Below are 22,111 nucleotides of genomic sequence, written 5' to 3'. Positions count from 1 at the left end.
TTATGACTCCCATCTGTTCCATTCTGTGTAGCTCCTTCACTACTTGATCCCTGAGAGCTACTGGAATCTTTCTTGGCGCATGCACGACTGGTGCAATAGTTGGATCAATCTGGATATGGCGTTTCCCTGGTAAACATCCTAATCCAGAAAACAAGTCATCAAAGTCTTTGAGAATGTCATTTTCTTTTTCAACACCATAGATTCGCTTCACCAGGCCTAGCTTTGTGCAAGTTGCTTTGCCCAGTATGGCTGGAACATGTTGCTGCACTATTTCAAACCCAATCTTGTATTGTTGACCTTTGTACACACAGGTGAGTGCTTTTTTGCCCAGTGGCGCCGTCTTGTGGCCGAAATAGGCAACAAGCTTGCAGGTGGATTTTCTCAGTCTTCCTCTGATGTCCAGTGAGTTGAATGTTTCTGCTGACATTACATTGCACTTTGCCCCAGTGTCAAGCTTAAATGTCACATTCCTCCTATTTATTATCAGATCTTGAGTCTAATCATCTTCATCCTCCATCTCTGCATTGTCAATATTCTTGATGCATACCTTCCGTTCCACTTCAACTGTGCCAATGAACATGTCACAGTTGCCCTCACTCTGTTCCACAGCATGCATTTTCCTTGCGTGCTCCTTCGATTTGCACATCTTTGCAAAGTGATTTCTTTTCTGGCATAACTTGCATATCTGACCAAAGGCTGGACATTTTCTGTATCCATGTTTATAACCACATCTGTTGCAGTTAATTTCCTTTTGATCATTCTGTGGAGCTGGCTTTGACCTACTCTTGTCAGTTTTCACAGTTTCTTCTATTTTCGATTTCGTCTCCCCCCCAGCGGGTTTCACAGTCTTTTATTTTGTGCACTTCAATCTCTTCATTGAGCACTTTAACCTGACTTGATGTGATCTTGCTGGCACGGCAAACATCAATTGCCTTTTCTAATGTAAGATCCGCCTCTCTCAATAGCCTGCCTCTCACTTGATCATCCTGTATGCCGCATACAATCGTGTCACGTATTAAAGAGTCATGCAGTTGTCCGAACTCACAGTTTTTTGCCTTGTTCTTCAAATCTGTTACGTAGGCGTCTATGGTCTCCATTGGTCCTTGAGCCCTCGTGAAAAACCTGTGTCGGATGTACGGTAGGTTTTTTGTTGGTTCGCAGTAATCTTGAAACTTTTTCTTCAACACTTCAATTTTATCTTGCTCATCATCTTGGAAGACAAACGTGCTGCAAACCTTTATTGCCTCTTCCCCCGCCACATGCAGAAACGTAGCACGTTGCACTTTCTCCGTCTTTTCGGCTACGTTGCTAGCGGTGCAAAACAGCTCAAACTTCTAGATCCATATTTTCCATTTCTCAGCAAGATGACCTTGTCGGCTTAAACTTGACTGTGGCTGTAACTGTGACATCTTTTACCTGTCTTCTCTTCCTTTTTATTCGCGATTTCTTCTGACACCGTTTAATATTGATGTGACTCGGACACCGCTGCAGATTGAGCAACCACGTTTATTCACCAGGCTTCCATTTTTACCTCTCCACATCCTGACGTCATACGCACTCTGATGCTACAAATACTCACACCATACATTACACGGGGCAAGTTCATTCCAGCACTGGTGAACATGGGGGTACTGGAAACTCTGCTGTACATTCCAGCTACTTTGGGTTGCTATGTAGACCTGAAACAGTGTGGGATCTTTTCTGGTTTCCCTGTAGATCATCTCTGCCATAATAGGGAGAGTTTCAATTTGCATTAGAGAGAATATATCAAGAGAAGTGTCCTATTTTGTAAATTTTTCAGGTATTTCCTTTCCCAGGGGTAAATGGGACAATCCATCAGTTTTTCCATGATGAGTCATCCTGTTGAATTTGATCTTGTAATTGTGTCCTCCATGAAACACAGCCCATCACTGCTGTTAATGGAACACTTCTGTGGATCAAAAATGGACACTCGTGGTTGATGGTCAGCAATGAGAGCAAACTCTTTCCCATACAGGTACTGATTGAAGTGTTTTACACCCCAAACGAGGTTCAAGACCTCTCTGTCAATAAGAGCATAATTTTTCTCTGCAGGAGTAAGGGAATGTGATACAGATGATATGGGGCGTTCACTTCCAACCTGTTGTAGCCTGTTATAGTAATTGACAAATCCTAAAGAAGACTCTGACATGTTCTTTGGCCTTGGGGCGTCCACCACTGCCTGAATTTTCCCAGCACACTTGTGTAAATCTTGTGTGTCAATGGTGTGATCACAGCAAATGATGCTTGGTTGAAAGAATTCACTCTTCTTGCATTGTGCTCTGAGCCCATAATCTTCTAATCTTATTGAGACTTTGGAGAAGTTCCTTGTTATCCTTACTGTTAACAATAATGTTGTCTAGATAACACACTGAGTGCCTGGACAGCCTTCTGATACCTGGTCCATACAGATTCTGCCAGAGTGTGGGTGCAGACACTACTCCAAAAATAAGCCTATTATTGTGATAAAGCTCTTTCTGAGTGTTTATGGTGAGAAGCATTCTGGACTCTTCTTCCATCTCTATCAGCTTCAGCTAAATCCACTTTGCTGAAGTGTTTCCGTCCAGAGAGGTTTGCAAAGACATCCTCTATTCCAGGCAAAGGGAATAGATCTACTTTCAGTACTGGATTGATAGTGATTTTAAAATTATCAGAAATCCGGACAGAAACATCCTTCTTGGCTATTGGGACCACTGCTGTTGCCCATGGGCTCTACTTAACCTTGGAAAGCATTCCTTTGACCTCCATATGATCTAGCTCACTGGCTATTTTATCACAGGCGGTGTAAGGAACCAGACTGATTTTGTAAAACTTTGGTGTAAAATTCTCATTTAACAGTTTTACCCTTGATGTGTTTGATTCTTCCGATCCCATCCTTAAATACTGCCGTGGCATCATCCAGCACCTTTCTTAACTCACTTTCCATTGACTCTGTTGCAGGGGATGTGGCATGCAAACAGTGGATGGATCTCCAGTCAAGTTGTAGTTGTCTCAGCCAATCACAGCCCCACATTGCTGTCCCTCCTGTTTTTCCCATATGAGCCCAATGTGGCTTGTTGGTTGTTGAATCTCACTGTTAAAACTGTCATTCCCACAGGAGTTACCTTTTCTCCAGTATAAGTTCTTAGCTGGATATCCACAGGCTTCAGTTCAGTATCTTTGAAATGCTGTTCAAACTCATTTTGTGGAATGGCTGAAACAGCTGAGCCAGTGTCCAATAACATTTCAATGAATTTGTCGTTCACTTCTGGTATAAGTCAAACAACAGGAATTCTGCAGATGCTGGAAATTCAAGCAACACACATCAAAGTTGCTGGTGAACGCAGCAGGCTGTAGGAAGAGGTGCAGTCGACATTTCAGGCCGAGACCCTTCGTCAGGACTAACTGAAGGAAGAGTGAGTAAGGGATTTGAAAGTTGGAGGGGGAGGGGGAGATCCAAAATGATAGGAGAAGACAGGAGGGGGAGGGATAGAGCCAAGAGCTGGACAGGTGATAGGCAAAAGGGGATATGAGAGGATCATGGGACAGGAGGTCCGGGAAGAAAGACAAGGGGGGAGGGGGACCCAGAGGATGGGCAAGAGGTATATTCAGAGGGACAGAGGGAGAAAAAGGAGAGTGAGAGAAAGAATGTGTTCATAAAAATGAGTAACAGATGGGATACGAGGGGGAGGTGGGGCCTTAGCAGAAGTTAGAGAAGTCGACGTTCATGCCATCAGGTTGGAGGCTACCCAGACGGAATATAAGGTGTTGTTCCTCCAACCTGAGTGTGGCTTCATCTTTGCAGTAGAGGAGGCCGTGGATGGACATGTCAGAATTGGAATGGGATGTGGAATTAAAATGTATGGCCACTGGGAGATCCTGCTTTCTCTGGCGGACAGAGCGTAGATGTTCAGCAAAGCGGTCTCCCAGTCTGCGTCGGGTCTCGCCAATATATAAAAGGCCACATTGGGAGCACCGGACGCAGTATCTCGCCAATATATAAAAGGCCACATCAGGAGCACTGGACGCAGTATCTCGCCAATATATAAAAGGCCACATCGGGAGCACCGGACGCAGTATCTCACCAATATATAAAAGGCCACATCGGGAGCACCGGACGCAGTATAGTGCTCTCCTTGAAACTGTAGCTTTTGTTTTTATCTTTTTTCTTCCCTGTGCAATCCATTTATTTTTGTCTGCCTGGACATACTCTTTGTACATGCCCTACTTTGCTGCTTTTTCTGTAAGTTTCGCCTTTAAACCTGCATGTATGTGACAGTAACACAATTTGTTCAGCCAGGCAAGTTTCTGTTCAGACGTTGTAATTTTGTTCACACTCACTTCATTCCTAACTGCAGTTCATTTGTGTCTCTCACTGCTGTTTCCATTGATACAGCAATTTCAACTGTTCTGTTAAATGTGAATTGTGCTACCATTAGGAGCCATTTTTGAATACTTTGTTATAAGATCCACAAACTAAATAATCATTCAGTGCATCCTCAAGCCCATCACAGAACTAACAACACTCAGACAATTTCTTCATGGACTCCCCTTCCTTGTGATTCTGCTTATGAAACCAAAAGTGTTCTGCAATCAACAATGCTTTTGGTTCTAAATATTCCTGATATCATATTCCTGATATCAACAAAGCTCATTTGGGCTGATTTGTTTGGAATAGTTAAACTGCAAAGCAAACAGTGTGCTTTTCAAGCCTATTAAACTTCCTAACATTGGTACTCACTTTTCATTGGCCATTTCATTTGCTTCATGATACTGCTCAGTTCATTCAGTACACACATTCCTGTTAACTGTTGTGGAACTGAATGCATATGTAGCCAGCCAGTTTGGCTTTTATTTATCTATTATTATCATTACCCAGTACCCACTGTTTATGAGCCTGGGAATTTCGTCCATTTTCTTCCTTTTTTTAACTCAAATGTCTCCCCTTCGAAGAAAAACGTACTGTGTTTCAACAGGCAGATAGTCATCTTAGGTTCATTTTAAAACTTCCTTGTCACCTCCATTATGTCTTGTAACTCCAGAAACTAATTAAAAGAAAAATATGGGAGCCTGGGATACTTGGGTACCTAGTTTTCTTTTGGTGATGCACTCACATATGACGTGGTGCATAATGATGTATACTCTTCACGTAATCCCCACATACAATGAATGACGTAAGCAAACAGAGAATGCTTATCAAGCAATATATATAGGCATCCGTTAGTCTCATGAGACCATGGATTTGCGCCTTGGAAAGTTTCCAGGGCGCAGGCCTGGGCAAGGTTGTATGGAAGACCAGTAGTTGCCCATGCTGCAAGTCTCCCCTCTCCATGCCACTGATTTTGTCCAAGGGAAGAGAATTAGGACCCATACAGCTTGGCACCGGTGTCGTCGCAGAGCAATGTGTGGTTAAGTGCCTTGCTCAAGGACACACATACTTCCTCAGCCAAGGCTCGAACTGGCGACCTTCAGATCACTAGACGAATGCCTTAACCACTTGGCCACGCGCCAACACATCAAGCAATATGATTACAATATTACTGAAATATGTCACCACCTGCGCCGGCAACATCGGAACGCAAGTGCGGAGGAAAGACAGACTCCGATGTAGAGACAGTGACCAGAGTTCATTCATAATAATTCCAACAGTACATCGGTGGCTCAGCCAAGCAACACTGCGAGACGTAACATTCTCAAAACTAGGACCACCCAATTAGTGCTAATCGGGTGTCCGCTTAGATAATACATGTAACACAGAATCTCTGAGCCTATCAAAATAAACTGAACAAGTTTAAGCAGAAAGCAACAGGAGACCACACTACAAAGAACAAGTTGCTCGAGAGGCAACACAAGGAACTCTAAATAATTAACGACTTTCGTTAAAACAACAATTTACCAATTCAGGTGCTCTAAAATGCTTGGAGCCCAGCGCTCTCTGATTCCCCACAGAACTCATTGCAACCACAGTCAAGTCCTCCCTGTGACCAGGTATGTCTACCTCTGAGTGCTCCAGCTACCTCCCACGTCCCAAAGATGTTGCCACTATGAACTATCCCTCATTCATAAGTGAGTGGGGACAATCTGGGGAAAGTTGATGAGAAGGCCTTTTCTTTTCAGTCCTGATGAAGGTTCTTGGCCTGAAACATTGGCCTTTTATTCCCCTCCATAGATGCTACCTGACCTGCTGTGTTGCTCCATCGTTTTGTGTTTAGGTTTAGGTTTCTGGTATCTGCAGGATCTCTTGTGTTTATGATTGTTTGTACAGACAGGTGTAAGACTAGGAATGGGAATGGAGAAAGGGAGGAGGAGGATAAGGAATGGGCATGAAAGAGAGCTCATCCAACCCTTGCCAATGATATCGTACCAGTTTTTTTTAGATTTAAAGGAACCAATGTTTGCAGATTTTAAAAAGATTTGAACCAGGAAATTATCAAGAATACTTGCAACACTGTATCTCAGATGTGATGTCATTCCACACAGAAAGAACCATGTGATTGTGTTGGAGGGAATATAGAGGAAGTTCACCGAGATATTGCCTGGATTGGAGGGTATTACCATAAGATATAGGAGCAGAATTAGGCTATATGGGCCATTGAGTCTGCTCCACCATTTCAGCAAGGCTAATTTATTAATCCCTGTCAACCCCATTTCCTTGCCTTCTCTCCATGCTCTAATTATTATCTATCAACTTTCACTTTAAATATACCCAATGACTTGGCCTCCACAGTCACTGTGCAATGAATTCCACAGATTCACCTAAGGCAGGGGTCCCCAACCTTTTTTGCACCACGGACCGGTTTAATATTGACAATATTCTTACGGACCGGCCGACCGGTGGTGGGGTGTGTTCAAGTAGGGCGAAACTCACCTCAGCATGACTTTAAAGTCAGGGTTGCCAACTTTCTCACTCCCAAATAAGGGACAAAAGTAGCAGTCAAATCCCGGGACTCTTGTGTTTACCCCAGGAAAGACTACCATGACCATGAAGCCTTGCGCGGACACCTGTGTGCTCATGCGCGTACCTGCCAATTTTTTTTCCACAAATCGGTTTTGGCTTAATCTTCCCGACTATACTGTACATACATAATTTCTTCTTTATATAGGCTGTGTATTTATCAAATAATTCCTGCTTTTACTATATGTTAGTGTTATTTTTGGTTTTATGTGTTATTTGGTATGATTTGGTAGGTTATTTTTTGGGTCTGGGAACGCTCAAAAATTTTTCCCATATAAATTAATGGTAATTGCTTCTTCGCTTTACGCCATTTTGGCACGAAAGGTTTCATAGGAACGCTCTACCTTAGCGGGGGAAATACGGGACAAGGGCAGTCCCACATGGGACAAACTAATTTAGCCCAATATACGGGATGTCCCGGCAAATACAGGACAATTGGCAACCCTATGTTCAAGTTCAACAGTGCGTGACAGGGAATGAGGAAAGGTGCAGCTGACTCATGTCGTTTCCTCACGGACCGGTAGCACATGCTTTGCGGCCCAGTACCGGTCCGCGGCCCGGTGGTTGGGGACCACTGACCTAAGGAAATTCTTCCTCATCTCTGTTATTACAGGGTGTCCTGCTATTCTTAGGCTGCTCCCTTTGGGCCTAGACTCTCCCACTGTTAGAAACATTCATCTGTACACCTACTTTATCTAGGCCTTTCAATATTGATGACACCCCCCCTCCCAGGCCTCATTCATCTAAACTCTAGCGAATACAGGCCCAGAGCCTCCATACACTCCTCATATGATAAGCATTTCATTCCCAGGATCATTTACATAAACATCCTCGGGACCCTCTGACAAAAGCACATCGTTTCTTGGTTCGGGGCCCAAAACTGCTCCTAATACTCTAAAGTGGTCAGTCCAATGCCTTATAAAGCCTCAACATTACATTATTGCTTTTATATTCTAGTCCTCTCAAAATGAGTGCCAACATTGCATTTGACTTCCTAACCACCAACTCAACCTGCAAGTTAACCTTTAGGAAATCCTACACGACAACTCCCAAGTCCCTTTGCACCTCTGATTTCTGAATTTGCTCACCATTTAGAAAATGGTCTAATGCTTTGTCCCTTGATTAACCATACACTTCAGTACACTGTATTCCATCTGCTGCTTCTTTTCCCATTCTCCTCATCTGTCCAAGTTCTTCTGTAGACTTCCTGCTTCCTCACTACCTGCCCTTCCACCTATCTTTATATCATCCACAAAGCCATCAATTATATTATCCAGATTATTACTTTACTTTGTACTTTATTGTCGCCAAACAATTGGTACTAGAACGTACAATCATCACAAAGATATTTGATTCTGCGCTTCCCACTTCCTGGATTACAAATATTAAATTTTAAAAATATTAAAAATAGTAAAAATTAGTAAATATAAAAAATTTAAATTATAAATCATAAATAGAAAATAGAAAAATGGAAAGTAAGGTAGTGCAAAAAAACCGAGAGGCAGGTTCAGATACTTGGAGGGTACGGCCCAGATCGGGGTCAGGATCCGTACGGCAGTCATATCACAGTTGGAAAGAAGCTGTTCCCAAATCCGGCCATACAAATCTTCAAGCTCCTGAGCCTTCTCCCGGAGGGAAGAGGGACAAAAAGTGTGTTGGCTGGGTGGGTCGTGTCCTTGATTATCCTGGCAGCACTGCTCCGACAGCGTGCGGTGTAAAGTGAGTCCAAGGACAGAAGATTGGTTTGTGTGATGTGCTGCGCCATGTTAATGATCTTCTGCAGCTTCTTTCGGTCTTGGACAGGACAACTTCCATACCAGGTTGTGATGCACCCTAGAAGGATGCTTTCTATGGTGCATCTATAAAAATTAGTGAGGGTTTTAGGGGTCAGGCCAAATTTACATTAACATATAACATGTAAAGTAGCAGAAGAAAATTGGATTAAATTGGGCTTTGGAGCAAAGAAGGCTGGGGTGGAGGGGTGATGATAGAGGTACAGTGTATATAGATAGTAAGAAGCATATTTGCAGAATATATTTTCAATGCTAGAAATAACTAAAACAAGGAGGCATGTTTAAGGTGAGAGTAAGGAATTTTAAAGTGATTCTGAGGGCTAAGAGACTCATTGTCAGAGGTGGTGGTTGAATCAGATACAATCACTGGAATTGAGAAACATTTAGACAGACAATTAAACAAGCTAAGGCATAGTCCATACTGAACTGCTATTTGTCTAGTCCCATCGACCTGCACCTGGGCCATAGTCCTCTAAACCCCTCCCATACATGTACTTATCTAAACTTCTCTTAAAGGTTACAGTTAAACCTGCATCCACTACTTCCACTGGCAGCACAATACACACTCGCATCACCCTCTAAGTGAAGAAATTCTCCCTCAGATTCACTTAAATATTTCACCTTTCACCCTTAACCTCTGACCTCCAGTTCTGGTTTCACCCAACCTCAGGGGAAAAAGCCTGCTTATATTAGCCTTATCTATACCCCTCATACTTCTGTATAGCTCTATCAAACCTTCCCTCATTCTCCTGTGCTCCAGGAAATAAGGTCCTAATCTATTCAAGCTTTCCCTGTAACTCAAGCCCTGGCAACATCCTTGTAAATTTTCTCAATACCCAGTATATCAATGTTATTGATACTTTTCCTGTAGGTAGGTGACCAGAACTGCACACAATACTCCGTATCTAGCCTCACCAATGATCTTTACAACTTCAACATAACATCCCAAGATCTTATACAACTTCAACTTAACATTATGAGCCGAAGGGCCTGTAAATTTCTATGACTTTATTTGCCTCCTTTGGTTGATGGAAAATGTCTAATGCCCCCTACTTCACTGGAAATAACTCCTGGGTCTTGGCCAGATCTATCCCTCAACTAACATTTCTAATAAACAACGTTTGGCCGTTGTGACACTCTGTTTGTGGGAGCTTGCTGTGCACAAAATGGCCGCTGAATGTCTTACATAACCATAGAGCTGGCACTTCAGAAGGGACTTCACAGGCCATAGAACTTATTTTATTTACTTAATTTTGTTTAGATACAGCGTGGAACAGACTCTTCCAGCCCAGTGAGCTGCACAGGCCAGCAACCCACCTATTTAACCCGAGCCTAATCATGGGACAATTTATAATGACCAATTAATCTACTAACCAGTACGTCTTTGGAATGTGGAAGGAAACTGGAGTACCCAGAGGAAACCCACACGCTCACAGAAAGGACCTATAGATTCCTTGCAGAAGGTGTCGGAATTGAAATCCGAACGTTGATGCCCTGAGCTGTAATAGCGTCGCGCGAACCACTCCACTACTGTGGCCATATCGGATGGCCAAGCTGGTAAAAGTCCCTTCAGAAGTTAATTTTAGAGTGAATAGGTGTATCAATAAAAATGCCTTCTCTCTACACTCCACAGTCAAAGGCCAGCGATCCTCATGGTCAGATATCGGATTGGCAAGCACTGTATACGAACACCACAGCAGGCAAAGGCTGGTGACCACCACCCCCTCCCCAGGTTGGAGAGCACCCCCAGGCCTGCAGGTCCTGGGATCAGCAGTCCTTGTGGGCAGGAGGCATGAGGGCCGGTGACCTCCTAGATTAACGAGTCAACGAGTCCTTGGGTCAAAACTGAAGATCGTAGCCCAAAGGTCGAAGACCAAAGTCACCGAGTCCAGACGTTGAGGCCTGATGGCCAAAACCCTGGGTCTCCGAATACACTGGGTAAGTCAGAGACCGATGTCTTTGAGTCCACAAGTTCGCTGGAGGCTGGAGGCTCAGATATGGCGTGTGTGTGCGCGTGTGTGCGCACGCAGGTGGAAGGAAAGAAATCTGCTTTGATTGATATTGTTGTTATTGTTGCTTGTGTTATTCTGCAGAATATTGCAGGCGTGCTGTATTGGCGCCAAAATGTGTGGTGACACTTGCGGGCTGTTGCCAGCACGCCGTTGTGTGTGTTGGTCGTTTACGCAAACGACGCATTTCATTGGATGTTCACGTGATAAGTAGATGAATCTGGATCTGAATGCTGCTGAACCACAAGAGGAGAGGCAGAGGGAGGCAGTGAGGGTTGGGGAACAATGGCCTGGAGGAAGAGGAAGACTTGAACTCTGGGTCTCTGAGAAAAAGACAAATGCTGTTCAAGGAGCCAGTCAGATCTGAGAAGGAAAGATGCAGACCTGAACCGGATTCATTGTGGAGCAGAAAACTGTCTTGCCCTCGCTAACCCCTACCAAACCACCGCCAGGAACGTGGGTCTGTAACTCCCTAAACAGGCAGAAACTTTTCATCGTGCTCGGGAATAACCTAATAAATCAGCCTTCAAGGTCTTGATCCGAAATGTCGACTGTTTATTCCTTTCCATAGATGCTGCCTGGCCTGCTGAGTTCTTCCAGCATTTTGAGTGTGTTACTTTGCACTTTCAGCATCTGCCGATTTTCTTGTAAAAGTGCAAGTACTTGTTTTGAGGTCATTCAATCTCAGCCCTGGTAACCCAGCAACCAGAGCTGAAGAATGAAGAGTATTCTGACATTTCATCATTGTTTTAAAGGCAAATCTTTCTTCAAATTACTGTTTTATTTCTGACTGGGACAAGGGTGGAGAACATTCAAACCTCTTTCCCAGGAGGTCTGAGTGGGAGGACAGGAAGGATTCGGATCCCTTACCCAGGAGGTCTGACTGGGAGGATTCGGACCCCTTACCCAGGAGGTCTGACTGGGAAGAGGGCACGGAGGATTCAAACCCCTTGTCCAGGAGGTCTGACCAGGAGGAGGACAGAGAGGATTCAAACCCCTTACCCACGAGGTCTGACTGGGAGGATTCAAACCCCTTGTCCAGGAGGTCTGTGGAGAGACAGTAAAGGAACCATTTGAACCCTTTACCCAGGAGATGCAGAGTGAGGAGGATAGGATGTATTTGAGCCTCTTACCCAAGAGATCCGACAGAGAGATTTATTTTATTTAGTTAGAGGTACAGCACAGAACAGGCCCTACCAGCTCTTTTAGCCATACCACCCAGCAACCCACTCATTTAACTCCAGCCCAATCACAGGCCACTTATAATGGCAAATTAAAGTACTAACTGTTACATCTTTGGACTGTGAGAGCAAACCAGAGCACCCGGAGGAAACCCACATGAGGAATGTAGAAACTTGCTTACACAGGTCCATAAGACCACAAGACATAGAAGCAGAATTAGGTCGTCTGGCCCATGGAGTCTGCTGCACCATTCAATCATGGCTGATCCTTTTTTTTCTCTTCCTCCACCCCATTTCCCAGCCTTCTTCCTGTAACCTTTGATGCCATGTCCAATCAAGAACCTATCAATCTCTGCCTTAAATACAGTCAACAACCTGGCCTCCACAGCTGCATGTGGCAACAAATTCCACGTTCACCATCCTTTGGCTAAAGAAATTTCTCCGCATCTCTGTTTTGAAAGGGTGCTCCTCTATCCCGAGGCTGTGCCCTCTTGTCCTAGACTCTCCCATCATGGGAAACATCCTTTCCACATCTACTCTGTCTAGGCCTTTCAACATTCAAAAGGTTTCAATGAGATCCACCCCCCCATCTGAATTCCAGCGAGTACAGACCCAGAGTCATCAAACGTTCCTCGTATGATAACCCTTTCATTCCTGGAATGATCCCTGTGAACTTCCTCTGGACCCTCTCCAATGCCAGGACATCTTTTCTGAGATGAGGAGCCCAAACCTGTTCACAATACTCAAGGTGAAGCCTCACCACTGCCTTATAAAGCCTCAGTATCATATCCTTGTTCTTGTATTCTAGACCTCTTGAAATGAATGCTAACATGGCATTTGCCTTCCTCACCTCCGACTCAACCTGCAAGTTAACCTTCAGGGTGTTCTGCACAAGGACTCCCAAGTCTCTCTGCATCTCAGATTCCTGAATTTTCTCCCCATTTAGAAAATGGTCCGCACATTTATTTCTACTACCGAAGTGCATGACCATGCATTTTCCAACATTGTATTTCATTTGCCACTTTCTTGTCCGTTCTCCTAATCTGTCTAAGTCCTTCTGCAGCCTACCTGTTTCCTCAACACTACCTGCCCCTCCACCAATCTTCATGTCATCTGCAAGCTTGGCAACAAAGACTTTGTTCTATTCCATCATCTAACTCATTTATATACAGTATAAAAAGAAGTGGTCCCAACACAGACCCCTGCAGAACACCACTAGTCACTGGCAGCCAACCAGAAAAGGATCCATTTATTCCCACTTGCTGCCTCCTACCAATCAGCCAATGCTCTAACCATGTTAGTAACTTTCCTGTAATTCTATGGACTCTTAACTTGGTAAGCAGCCTCATGTTTGGCACCTTGTCAAAGGCCTTCTGAAAGTCCAATTTATCCACTGCATCCCCTTTATCTCCTCAAAGAATTCCAACAGGTTCATCAGGGAGGATTTTCCCTGAAGGAAACCATGCTGACTTTGTCCTACTTTGTCCTGTGTCACCAAGCGCTCCATCACCTCTTCCTTAACAATTGACTCTAATATCTTCCCAACCACTGAGGTCAGGCTAACTGGTCTATAATTTCCTTTCTGCTGCCTTCCTCCTTCCTTAAAGAGTGGAGTAACATTTGCAATGTTCCAGTCCTCTGGCACCATGCCAGAGTCCAATGATTTTTTTTTTGGAAGATCATTTCTAATGCCACCACAATCTCTAACGCTACCTCTTTCAGATCCCTAGGGTGCAGTTCATCCAGTCCAGGTGACTTATGTACCTTTAGGTTTTTGAGCACCTTCTCCCTTGTAACAGTAACTGCACCCACTTCTCTTCCTTCACACACCACAACATCAGGTGTCTGGAATTGGATTCCAAAACCCCACACCCTGAGCTGCAACAGCATCACATGAACTGCTTTGCTACCATGGCACCCCAGGAACATTTGAACCTATTACCCAGAAGAACTGACTGACAGAAGGACAGTGAACACTTGAACCCCTTGCTCAGATGTCCAAGGAAGGATAGACACCAAAGGAAGGAGGGACTTTACTGTAAAGATGAAGCCACACTCAGGTTGGAGGAACAACACCATATATTCCATCTGGGTAGCCTCCAACCTGATGGCATGAACATTGACTTCTCAAACTTCCACTAATGCCCTACCTCCCCCTCGTAGCCTATCCGTTATTTATTTATATAGACACATTCTTTTTCTCTCTCTCCTTTTTCTCCCTCTGTCCATCTCACTATACCCCTTGCCCATCCTCTGGGCTTCCCCCCTCCCCTCCCCCTTTTCTTTCTCCCTAGGCCTCCTGTCCCATGATCCTCTCATGGCTTCCTCTTTTGCTACGATGAGGCCAAACTCTGGTTGAAGGAGCAATACCTCACATTCCGTGGGTAGCCTCCAACCTGATGACATGAACATCGATCTCTCTAACTTCAGTAATTTCTCCCCCCTCCCTCCTGCTCTCTTTTCCATTCTAGTTAACTTCCCACCCCTTCTCTTCTCTTCGCCTGCTCGTCACCTCCCTCTGGCTCCCCTCCTCCTTCCCCTTCTTCTATGGTCAGCTTCCCTCTTCAGCCCTTCCACCTATCGCTTCTCAGCTGTTTACTTTACCCCCTCTGCCCAACCCACCGGCCTTCCATCTACCTCATCTGATATCACCTTCCTTCCCAGTTCTAATTAACGGTTTTGGTGTGAAGTGTCGGTTATCATAGCGTTTTGGTGTAAAGTGTCAGTTATCATAGTGTTTTGGTGTGAAGTGTTAATTGTCGTAGTGTTTTGGTGTGAAATGTCAGTTATCATAGTGTGCATGAGGATGAATGCCCACCTCTCCACCTCCCCATCAAACTTTGTTTCAATCCTTTGTGGATTATAGGCTCCATCGGTAGGGGCGTACAAGATGACAAAAGGGATAGATAGAGTGAACAGCCAGAGAATTTTCCCAGGATAAAAATGGTTAATACAAAGGAGTATAATTTTAAAGTGACTGGAAGGAAGTATGGGGTGGGGTGGTTCTTTACACAGAGAGTGGTGGGTGCATAGAATGCCCTGTCAGGGATGGTGGTAGAGCAAGTACATTAAGGATTTTTAAGAGACTGTTAGATGGGCATGTGGATGATAGAAAACAAAAAGAGAGGTGGGTAGGAGTGAAAGGGTAGATTGATCTTGGAATGCGTTAAAAGTTTGGCACAACATCGCGTGTCGAAAGACTGATACTGTGCTGTAATATTCTAAGCTCTATGATCTATGAAATTGGAGACAGGTTGATGGAAAGGGTACTTAGCACGTTGGCTTTCATCAGACAGGGCACTAACTATTGATGTTAGGATGTTTTATTGTACAAGATGTAGGTAAAAGCGCACTCAACATCATCTTCAAAAGGCAATGCGTCAAAAAGCAGCATCCATCACTATGAGCCCCCACCACCAGGTCACGCCCTCCTCTCATTACTGCAAAGGGGTACGCGAGTCAGAAGACACACACTCAAAGTTTGAAGAACAAATTCTTCCCTTCTGCCATCATATTTCTGGATGGCCAATAAGCCCATGAGCTACCTCACTCTTTTTGCTTTCTTTTTACATTACTTATTTAATTTTATTCCCTTTTGTAATTTATAGTATATTTTATGCATGGCACTGTACCGCTGCCAGAAAGTAACAAATGTCATGACATATGTCAATCAGAATAAGCATAATTCTAATTCTGATTAGAGTATTGTGTTCAGCTTTGGTCATCCTGTCACAGGAACTGCACCATTAATCTGGAAAGAGTGCAAATAAGTGTATGGGGTCTCTTTTTTTTGTATGTTAAATTTAAAATGGCTTCTTTGTTATGTTAAATGCTGAGAAGGTCTCTAGCCAGACATTTGCTTGGGTTAGTACAGACAGCAGGGTGCTATTAGCCAATGGGTGTTCATGTATCGTGTTGTTTTCAGATGATAATGCTGTCTCATATGACTGGGGGCGGGGTTTTTGGGGGGAGTCGGAGGAGAGACGAGGAGGACGGTGGACAGGGTTTTTGGCGGGGAGTCGGAGGAGAGACGGGGAGGACGGTGGATGGGGTTTCTGGGGGGAGTTGGAGGAGAAACGGGGAGGACGGCGGACGGGGTTTTTGGGGGGGAGTCGGAGGAGAGACGAGGAGGACGGTGGACAGGGTTTTTGGCGGGGAGTCGGAGGAGAGATGGGAAGGACGGCGGTCGGGGTTTTTGGGGGGAGTTGGAGGAGAGACGGGGAGGACAGCGGACGGGGTTTTAGGGGGGGAGTCGGAGGAGAGACGAGGAGGACAGTGGACGGGGTTTTAGGGGGGGAGTCGGAGGAGAGATGGGAAGGACGGCGGTCGGGGTTTTTGGGGGGAGTTGGAGGAGAGACGGGGAGGACAGCGGACGGGGTTTTAGGGGGGGAGTCGGAGGAGAGACGAGGAGGACAGTGGACGGGGTTTTGGGGGGAGTCGGAGGAGAGACGGAGAGGACGGTGGATGGGGTTTTAGGGGGGGAGTCGGAGGAGAGACGAGGAGGACAGTGGACGGGGTTTTAGGGGGGGAGTCGGAGGAGAGATGGGAAGGACGGCGGTCGGGGTTTTTGGGGGGAGTTGGAGGAGAGACGGGGAGGACAGCGGACGGGGTTTTAGGGGGGGAGTCGGAGGAGAGACGAGGAGGACAGTGGACGGGGTTTTGGGGGGAGTCGGAGGAGAGACGGAGAGGACGGTGGATGGGGTTTTTGGGGGGGAGTCGGAGGAGAGACGGAGAGGACGGCGGACGGGGTTTTTGCGGGGGAGTCGGAGGAGAGACGAGGAGGACAGTGGATGGGGTTTTGGGGGGAGCCGGAGGAGAGACGAGGAGGACGGTGGATGGGGTTTTGGGGGGAGTCGGAGGAGAGACGGAGAGGACGGTGGATGGGGTTTTTGACGGGGAGTCGGAGGAGAGACGGAGAGGACGGCGGACGGGGTTTTTGCGGGGGAGTCGGAGGAGAGACGAGGAGGACGGTGGACGGGGTTTTGGGGGGAGTCGGAGTGGAGACGGGGAGTCGGAGGAGAGACAAGGAGTCGGGGGAGAGACGGGGAGTCGGGGGAGAGACGGGGAGTCGGAGGAGAGACGGGGAGATGGAGGAGAGACGGGGAGACGGAGGAGAGACAGAGAGTCGGGGGAGAGACGGGGAGACGGAGGAGAGATGGGGAGACGGAGGAGAGACGGGGAGTCGGTGGAGAGACGGGGAGGACAGTGGATGTGCAGAAAGGCTCCGGTTGATCACTTTGGGTGGTCCCGAGCCGTGAGTTGACAGGATCCGGGTGGTCATCAGGAATCGATTGGGCTCCAACGGTTGCACACGAAGAACTTGGACTTTGATAAGTCTGGCGCTTTTTTTTCCCCATTACTTCCTTTTCTGTATCGCACTGATACTAATTTCATAGACTTAGTGATATCTATAAAGTGTACTTGGTAAAACGTACTGTGTGTGCTGGCTGATGATTGATGCTTATGATTGATTCAGGTGGCAGTGGTACAGCAACCAACCCAGCAGGAAGCGTTCAGGCCGGTGCTGGGCGGGATTTCCCCGAGACATATACGAGCCAATATAGCTGAGTGTTACATAAGATTCATGAGAACGTTGCCAGAATTTGAGGGCCTGAGTTACACAGAGAGGTTGGGAGGACTAGGACTGTAATCACTGAAACATGGGGCACTGAGAGGTGACCTTACAGAGGTGTATAAAATTACAAGGGTACAGATAGGGTAAATGCAGTCAATCCCATGAGAAAAGAACTGTCAGGAACCAAGGGAACTAATTCTTGGCCTGCCCAACTTCTTCCTATAGCTCAGGCACCGAAGTCCTGACCACATTCCCATAAGCAATCGACATTTCAGACTGATGAAGGGTACTGGCCCTAAACCTCAACCACTTATTCATTTCCATAGATGCTGCCTGACCAGCTGAGTTCCTCCAACATTATTGCTCTGGATTTCCGGTATCTGCAGAAAATTGTGTGTTGAACATCTCACAATTCTGTTTTGCACTCCTCTCAGCTTAATGACATCTTCCCTATATCAGGGTTACCAAAATAGAATACAGCACTTCAGGTGAGGCCTCAAAAACATCTTGTACAACTGTGACATCATATCCCAAATCCCACACTCAATATCCTGAAAAATGAAGGTGAGAGTGCCAAACACCTTCGCAACCCTGCAAACACCAATCATCAAGGAAAACCTTTTCTACAAATGTGCCCTTTTCATGTTGCAATTGTGCCCACCTCTATCACCTCCTAGGGCAGTTCTTCCCAAATACTCCCACTCTCTTTACAAAAGCCTTGCCTCATACCTGGGATAGTATACAGAGACTCTCATCAGCTCCAGTGTTTTGGAAAAGACCTGGAGAATTCTCCCCAGTTCTCTCCGGCTTCTGAACCATAGAAAGCATTGTTTCTGGATGCATCAGGACTTGCTATGGCAACGGCACTGCCCGTGACTGCAGAGAGTTGTGGATGCAGCTCAGCACCTCATAGGAACCAGCCTCCTCCTTAAGGACCCTGTCTGTAGTTCCCACTGCATCAGTAAAGCAGCCAGCATAATCGAAGATCCCACCCACCCCGGGCGTTCTCTCTTCTCCCCTCTCCCATTAGGCGGAAGATACAAAAGCCTGAAAGTACATCCCACCAGGTTCAAAGACTCCCGCTGTTATCAGACTCTGGAATGGACGTCTTGGACGATAAGATGGACTCTTAACTTCACAACCTACCTCACGATGATCTTGACCTTCATCATTTGTCTGCACCGCACATTTTTTGGTTGGTTTTACACTTTATTCTGCATTGTTATCCTTTTACCTCTCAGCACTGTGTAATGATTTGATCTGTATGAACAGTGGGCAAGACCGGTTTTTCATTGTATCTTGGTACATGTGACAATAATCACCAATACTTAACCCTCAATTACCCAACCACACAAAAACAAAGACAACTTATCGGATTATTCCCCCTTGTTAGAGCTTCTAGGATTTTGCTGTGTGCAAATTGGCTAATGACAACACTTTTAAAAAATGGTTCACTGACGCAGAACCACACTGAGAGATCCTGGGGATATTGCTACATACATTGACTTTCATTACATAAGGATCATGTAATGTTGCGTCATGAATTGATAGAGAGCACGGCAGGTGAGTTACAAGATATTTTTATTACAATGCCCATCAAAGTACACTCGGCAATAGCACCACAAATCGATTTCATGTATATAAATATATAGACAAGTAAAACTAACTTCAGCCAGTCAACGTATTTCACTCAGAGTGGGAGAACTGAGGGCAGGGACAGGCTTCTTTCTCTTCCAACAACTGACAGAGTGGTGAACTCATTCTTCAGTCGCCTTCATTCCGTGAGCCCGGCTCCAGCCCACAGCCCCCTCCACTCATGCTTAAACCAAACAGAACGTGTGCAACTCAGTAACTTAAAAGAGAGGCTCACCTTAGACATGAACCTGCAGATGGGGGCAATGTACAGCAATAAAAGAGAAACTTAAGACACTGGTGAGGTGGGAACATTTTGCACCTCATAAAAAGAGTACATTTACCGCATTAAAAACTAAAATAGGGAATACAATGATGTTCAAAACCTGTGTCAGGTTTATTATATAATTAAGTCTATGTTCAGAACAAAAATATTGACATTCAGCTCAACTTGTTCTGGTATTTTCCACTTTCAAAGCAATCTTCTGTGAGATTATTTGGAAATAGTTTCGTCTAACTTGCATTAAATTTTATTGATGCAAGGTTCAGTATCAGCTGAGGACAGTTATACAAAGGCTGATTATCTAACGCCCAGAGAAAGGGTCTCGAACCGAAACAGCAATTGTCCATTTCCCTTCACAGAATCTGCCTGATCCACTGAGCTCCTCCTGTATCTGTGCGTGTGACTTCCGTGACCCCGTTCCTTCAACACCCACCCCCAGCCCAGGAGAGGAGCTGCCTTCTTGGACTGCCACAGTCTCTTTGGTGACGATGCTCTCATGTTGCTGATGGTGGGGAAGGAATGGAGTGAGGAGGGGTGGGGGGGAGCTCCAGGAATTAGAGACCCAGCAATGTATTTCCAAATCGGGATGGTGGGCAACTCTTAGGGAGAGGGGTGCAAGTGAAGCCTGGAGATGGAAAGCTGCAGAGGGCTGACTTCTCAGCCAGCTCCCTCACAGGCCTGTTATCATGCTGTGGCTCTAAATAAAACAGGCACAACGCTCCCCACAATCGAGGACATCTCCAAACGATGCAATGCCTCAAGAAAGCTGCATCCATCATTGAGGACGTCACCTCCCAGCACAGGCCCTTGTCTCATTGCTACCGTCAGAGAGGAGGTGTAGGAGCCCCAACATTTGAGGGATGGCTTTCTCCCCTCTGCTATCATATCTTGAAACAGTCAAAATCACTTATTATCACTGATGTATCTTGAAATTGGCTGTTTTGCAGCAGAAGTATGGTGCAAGACATTTAAAAAGTTACAATGGAAATATATTTTTAAAAAATCAATAATGCTTGCAAAAACAGAGCAAAAGAGTGAGATAGCATGCAAGAGCCCACGAACCCACTATTCTGCTCTCTTTTCACATTTCATTTATATTTGATATTTTTTATTGTAACGTAGTTTTTTTTTAAAGTGTTGCACTGTACTGCCACAAAACAACAAATGTCATGACAGATGACAGTGATTTTTATTCTGATTCTGATTCCTTCCTTTCCCCCCTCTGTACGGCCAGCTGCCCTTGGCATCACCACCCACCCCTCCACCCCTCCCTCCCTCCTTACAGCTTGTCCCCTCGGTGCCGCTCCAGCCAGCTCCTAACCCCAGCCAGGCTGTAGTAAAGGGGTCCCATCCCTCCGAGGTGTGCCACCCTGCCATCCTGCACAACGCAGAAGCGCTCAAAGGCCACGCCGTAGGCCTGGCTGGCCCCATCCTCCATGGAGTCAGCCGCCACCCGGCACCAGGGGTCCAGCCGGAAATGGCGCAGGAGGAGGGAGGCGGCTGCCAGGCGCTCGGCCAGTGACCGGTGTCGCGGCAGCTGGAAGGGCGAGGAGGCAGCCCAGCCGTCGGAGGGGTGGGCCTCACCAATGTAGACCACCAGGAAGTCCGCCGCCCCGGCGTACTCCTCGGCCAGCCGGCAGAAGTCGGGCAGGGTGCCCACGAAGGGGGGTCACGTGGCCGAGCCGAAGTTGACCACCAGTGGGCGGCCCGGACTGGCCAGGTCCAGCAGCCGGCAGCAGGACCCCCCGCCCTCCGTGCCCACCTGCACCACTCGCGAGTTGGGGGCTGCTCCGCCCTGCTTCACCTGCTTGCGTGCGTCCAGCTGGAAACAGTGCCAAACCGAGCGCAGGCCCGGCAGGGTCAGCATCCTCTGGCCCCTGGCCCGGCCTGAAGACAGGCCAAAGCCGCTCAGCAGGCCCACTACCTGCTTAATGAGCTGCACTGAGTCATAGGCGGCCAGGAACAGGCAGTTGGAGAAGAACCCGGGCAGGATCTGCAGGCCGATCAAGAGGTCCACACTTAACAAGCCCATGGTGTTGCTCCACGGAGGTTAGCCGGCTTGCCTCAAAGATTTTGTGGAAGTTGCTCTCTCCCTCTCTCTTCCACTCTCTCCGATCTCCTCCAGCTCTTCTCCACTCTACTCGTTCATCCACTCCATGAGTCAGGATAGCGAGACGAATCCGCTTTCTTGAATCCCCTCTGTCTCCTGAAGCCACGCTCTCCCAAAGCTGCTGTGTCGCTCAAATCCACTTTCTCCTTCCCTCTCGAAGGCGCGCTTTCTCACTTGAATCTGCGCGCTCTCTTGATTCGACGCTCTCTCTGCCTCTGACCAATGGAGATGCAGGCAAGGGGAGGGGAGGAGGACTGAGGCAGGTCTTACCAACCCCCTGCAGAAGTTTAACCCGGCCAACTTCGGTCTCACGTGCACTCGCCGGCCCTCCCAGTCACAGCTCTGTTGCCACTCGCTGTGGCTCTGCACCGACAGCAGGTTGAGCCGACTTTATATACCCAGCTGCTACCAATTACTGTGACTCCACAGAGCAGGGCTAATCTCTGCTGAAGATTGTGACGTAGGTGGCTGGCTGAGTCAGGAAAGTTTGCCCAGTGCTGAAAAAAAAGCATGTGCTTTGTAAAACAAACAGATTAGGCTGTTGCTCCCCAGACTGAGTCGATGCAGCATTTTGCA

General features: G+C 46.5%; 1 protein-coding gene across 1 annotated transcript; it reads right to left on the bottom strand.

Annotated features, from left to right (window-relative positions):
• Positions 1-19,074: 19,074 nt before the first annotated feature.
• dio2 (iodothyronine deiodinase 2) lies at positions 19,075-21,887 on the bottom strand. Its single transcript, XM_072240288.1, has one exon. The coding sequence runs from the start codon at positions 21,455-21,457 to the stop codon at positions 20,705-20,707; it is 753 nt and encodes a 250-aa protein (XP_072096389.1). The 5' UTR covers positions 21,458-21,887; the 3' UTR covers positions 19,075-20,704.
• Positions 21,888-22,111: the final 224 nt, after the last annotated feature.

Source organism: Mobula birostris, chromosome 1 (assembly GCF_030028105.1).
Source record: "Mobula birostris isolate sMobBir1 chromosome 1, sMobBir1.hap1, whole genome shotgun sequence".
NCBI classification, from domain to species: domain Eukaryota; kingdom Metazoa; phylum Chordata; class Chondrichthyes; order Myliobatiformes; family Myliobatidae; genus Mobula; species Mobula birostris.
Note: the sequence above shows the minus strand (reverse complement) of the source record. Positions and strands in the feature narration are given on the sequence as shown.